Below are 3,698 nucleotides of genomic sequence, written 5' to 3'. Positions count from 1 at the left end.
TTAGACATACAAAATTCTTGTAATAGTTCGAATTTAAGAGAAAAATAATTACAAACTTTGAGAAATACAAAATTCATAAGTTATTGTAACATATTAACATCGTTCATCCATCCACAATAAGGAAATAAATTAGATTAAGAAATTATATTACATATTAACATCTTTCATCCATATACATGTAATTAAGAAATTTAATTACATTTTTCATCTTTCATCCATCCCCAATAAGAAATTGACATATTAACATCTTTCATCCATCCACACGTAATTAAGAAATTAAATTACATTTAACTATAATAAAAACATAATTTATTAATTTTTTTTTAAAAAATCAGATAATTCGGGTAACTCGATACCTGATCATCCAAAATTCTCACTACCCTATCCCGATCCGGTACCCGAAAAATCGGGTTTCGGGTATCCAATTACTTGACTTTTTTCCGATTTGGATATTGGGTATCCAATATCCAATATCCATTTTGACATGCCTAACTTATAGTCCATGAAATAATACTTACATTTGCTATTACAGAATGTCGACGATTTAAATTTACATTTATTTATTTTTCTATTTTAGGCAATAGTGTATTAAATAAATATACTCAAATTATAAATAAAAGATCAAGGGCATTATAGTCAACTCAAACAGCACAAAATGAATGACAAAAATATACTCCATAAACAAATTTATTGCTTCAACCACTTTTTGAAGAGGGTAAAATCTGACTTCAATCTGACGGTAGTAAATATTTATACAGATATTTCAGCAGATATCGTTTTGTATCATCTATAATCTGACAATGGTTAGCTCAACCAGCCAAACGATTTAAGCCAAGCCGCTGTGAAAGTGGGGGAAAAGGAAAAATAAAATAAAATAAATATAATATGATTAAAAGGTGGCTTATGCAGTAATAATCATCCCCACCACCTTATTATTAAAAAAATAATAGTAGTATTAAAAAAAGTGGCTAACCATAAATAAAGCTCCAAAAGCAAGACAAGTGAGGGTGCTTGTTTTGTTTTCCCTTTGCAACAGTCTCTCTCTCCCAAACTCTGAAATGGAGGTAGTCCAGAATTCAGCAGGGCAAGTGTTAATGTGGCTTGCAAACAGGGCCTGAATTCCTTTTCTCTCTCCTTTTTCCTTCTTGGTGAGTTCTGTGAAGGGACTGCACATCATTTTGTTGAAACTGTTTTTCACTCAGATCTACCTCACTCTCTTTCTCTCTCACTGCGTTACCCTGTTTGTAATTTGTGTTGCTTGTGCTGCAAAATGAGTAAAGACGAGTTCTTGAAGATCCAGGTACCTACTTTCTTTTCTCTTACACACATTTCTTGATAAATGGTGAGCTCGTGTGTGTGTATTTGTGTGTTTGTGTGAGAGAGAGAGAGAGGTGTATTGCGTGTGCATTCAGTATTTTTCTTGTTTAGGGACTCAAGATTTTCAGTGTATTAGGGACTCAAGATTTTCAGTGCCGTTTCTCTCTCTCTCAGTCACTCATGTTTTGTGTTGATTTCACTGAAATGGACTTTTTCGTTGGGATAAAGTTTTGATTTTTGTGTTGTTTCAGTGTTGATTTCTTGTTTTCCTGGTCTGATTTGGCTCAAAAATGTTAAAGTTGCAATCTTTATCCTAATTGAAGTGGCTGTTTCTATGTGGTTGGTTGCTTGTTCTTGCAGACTTGTGTTCTTAAAGTCAATATACACTGTGATGGATGTAAGCATAAAGTGAAGAAAATCTTGCAGAAGATTGAAGGTATACATACAACCTTGTATTTCTTGACTAATTTATGTTGAGTGTGTGTGAATCTTGGAGAGGAATTGGGGTAATTAATGTGGTGTTTTGGTGGTAGGTGTATACACTACTAAGATAGATTCAGAGCAAGGGAAGGTGACTGTTTCTGGGAATGTTGATCCAAACACACTGATTAAGAAGCTAATCAAGAATGGGAAGCATGCTGAGATGTGGGGTGCAAAGCCCTCCAACGGTAACAATCAAAACCAGCTCAACAACCAGTTCAAGAATCTCCAAATCGACCACAGTGGCAAAGGTGGAAGTGGTGGCGGTGGTGGTGGGAGTAAAGGGCAAGGCCAGAAGGGTGGTGGTGGTGCTAACAATCAGCCAAAGGGCGGCGGTGGAGGCAAAGGAGGAGGAGGTGGTGGTGGAGGTCCCCCTGGGCATAATCCACAGCTGCAGCAGCAATTGCAGCAGTTGCAGCAGATGAAGGGGTTTCAGGATATGAAGATGATGCCGCAGTTTATGAAGGATGTGAAGATGGGGACACCCGGCAATGGTGGGAAGGAGCAGAATGCGAAGTCGGTCAAGTTCAAGCTGCCTCAGGAGGAGGACTTGAGCGATGATGATGATTATGATGACGATGATTTTGATGATGATGAAGATGATTTTGATGATGATGATGAGATGGATCACGCGGCCATGAGTAAGATGAAGGCGGCTATGGGGGGCGGCCATGGTGGTGGAGGACCGCAGATGCCTCCCGGGATGATGATGCAGAACAAGATGAATGGCCAGCTCCCTCAGATGATGAAGCCTGGTGGTGGTGGTGGTGGTGGTGGTGCTGCTGCGGGGAATGGGAAGAAAGGCGGGGGCGAGGGTGGTAGCATTCCTGTTCAAATGAACCACGGTGGTGGTGGTGGTGGTGGGAAGAAGGGTGGTGGTGGGAACCCGAATCAAGGTGGTGGTGGTGGTGGTGGTGGTCCGAAGGGGGGAAAGAATGGTGGTGGTGGTGGTGGAGGCAATGGTGGCCAAAATAAAAATGGGGGTGGAGGTGGAGGTGGAGGAAACGGGCACAATTCCATGCCCAATGGGGCCAAGAAAATGAGTGATGGACCTCATGGCATGCCTAACATGATGGCTATGGGTGGTAATGTGGGGCATATGGGAAACCTACCACCAATGGGGCAGATGGGGAACCTTGCCGCGGTGCAAGGGTTGCCGGCAGCTCATGGTGGTGGCGGCGGCGGTGGTGCAGGGTACTTCCCAGGTGGTGGGCAGCCTGACCAAATGGCGGGGGGTGGCAACAACCCCTACTACCAGCAGCAGCTAGCAGCCATGATGATGAACCAGCAGAGGGCGAACGGGAACGAGAGGTTCCAGCCGATGATGTACGCGCGGCCTCCCCCAGCCGTGAACTACATGCCGGCGCCATACCCGCCATACCCGTACCCTCCCCCACCCGGCGAGCGGGCCGATCAGTATGCCATGTTCAGTGATGAGAACACCTCTAGTTGTAGTGTGATGTGAGGGAGGTTGATGAATCAAGAGCTTAATTGTTATAGTACTACTACACATGGAAATGTTTTTACTTCGAGTTCGCTTCTCTTCTCTATATGTCCCCTCTCTTTTTTTATTAGGTGTATGATTTGTGAAATGCCAAAAAGTAGGATGGGATTTGAGAAAAATAATGCACAAGGGAAGAAAATAAAATAAAATAAAATAAACCCCATCTACCTGTTCATTTCTATCTCTCTGCACACAAATTGTGATTTCTATATGTTGCTCTAAATTTATGGTTCACACTGCCTTCACGTGATTTTTAGTATTCAATAGGGGTATGTGTGGTATAAAATTGACCAAGTTGAAGAGTATTTGATTCAAAATATAGTCTAAATTTAGATTTGTTGTCATGAGAGCATCCACAACCATGCTCTTGCCAGCGGCACGGTTGTAGGCCCGACCC

The 3,698-nt window shown here is 41.9% G+C and overlaps 1 protein-coding gene across 1 annotated transcript; it reads left to right on the top strand.

The window, feature by feature from the left end:
• Positions 1-963: 963 nt before the first annotated feature.
• LOC121772725 (heavy metal-associated isoprenylated plant protein 33-like) lies at positions 964-3,347 on the top strand. Its single transcript, XM_042169925.1, has 3 exons — positions 964-1,300; positions 1,678-1,753; positions 1,851-3,347. The coding sequence occupies exons 1-3, from the start codon at positions 1,271-1,273 to the stop codon at positions 3,260-3,262; spliced, it is 1,518 nt and encodes a 505-aa protein (XP_042025859.1). The 5' UTR covers positions 964-1,270; the 3' UTR covers positions 3,263-3,347.
• Positions 3,348-3,698: the final 351 nt, after the last annotated feature.

The sequence above is a fragment of the Salvia splendens genome, chromosome 16 (genome assembly GCF_004379255.2).
Source record: "Salvia splendens isolate huo1 chromosome 16, SspV2, whole genome shotgun sequence".
Taxonomy (NCBI): Eukaryota; Viridiplantae; Streptophyta; class Magnoliopsida; order Lamiales; family Lamiaceae; genus Salvia; species Salvia splendens.
This window is presented reverse-complemented; position numbering and strand designations above follow the sequence as displayed.

Bases quoted from the DNA above. Each gene is read 5' to 3' on its own strand.
- LOC121772725 (XM_042169925.1), top strand. From the start codon at position 1,271: ATGAGTAAAGACGAGTTCTTGAAGATCCAG. The intron at 1,301-1,677 runs GTACCTACTTTC...TTGTTCTTGCAG, and splicing joins ACGAGTTCTTGAAGATCCAG to ACTTGTGTTCTTAAAGTCAA. The intron at 1,754-1,850 runs GTATACATACAA...TTTTGGTGGTAG, and splicing joins AATCTTGCAGAAGATTGAAG to GTGTATACACTACTAAGATA.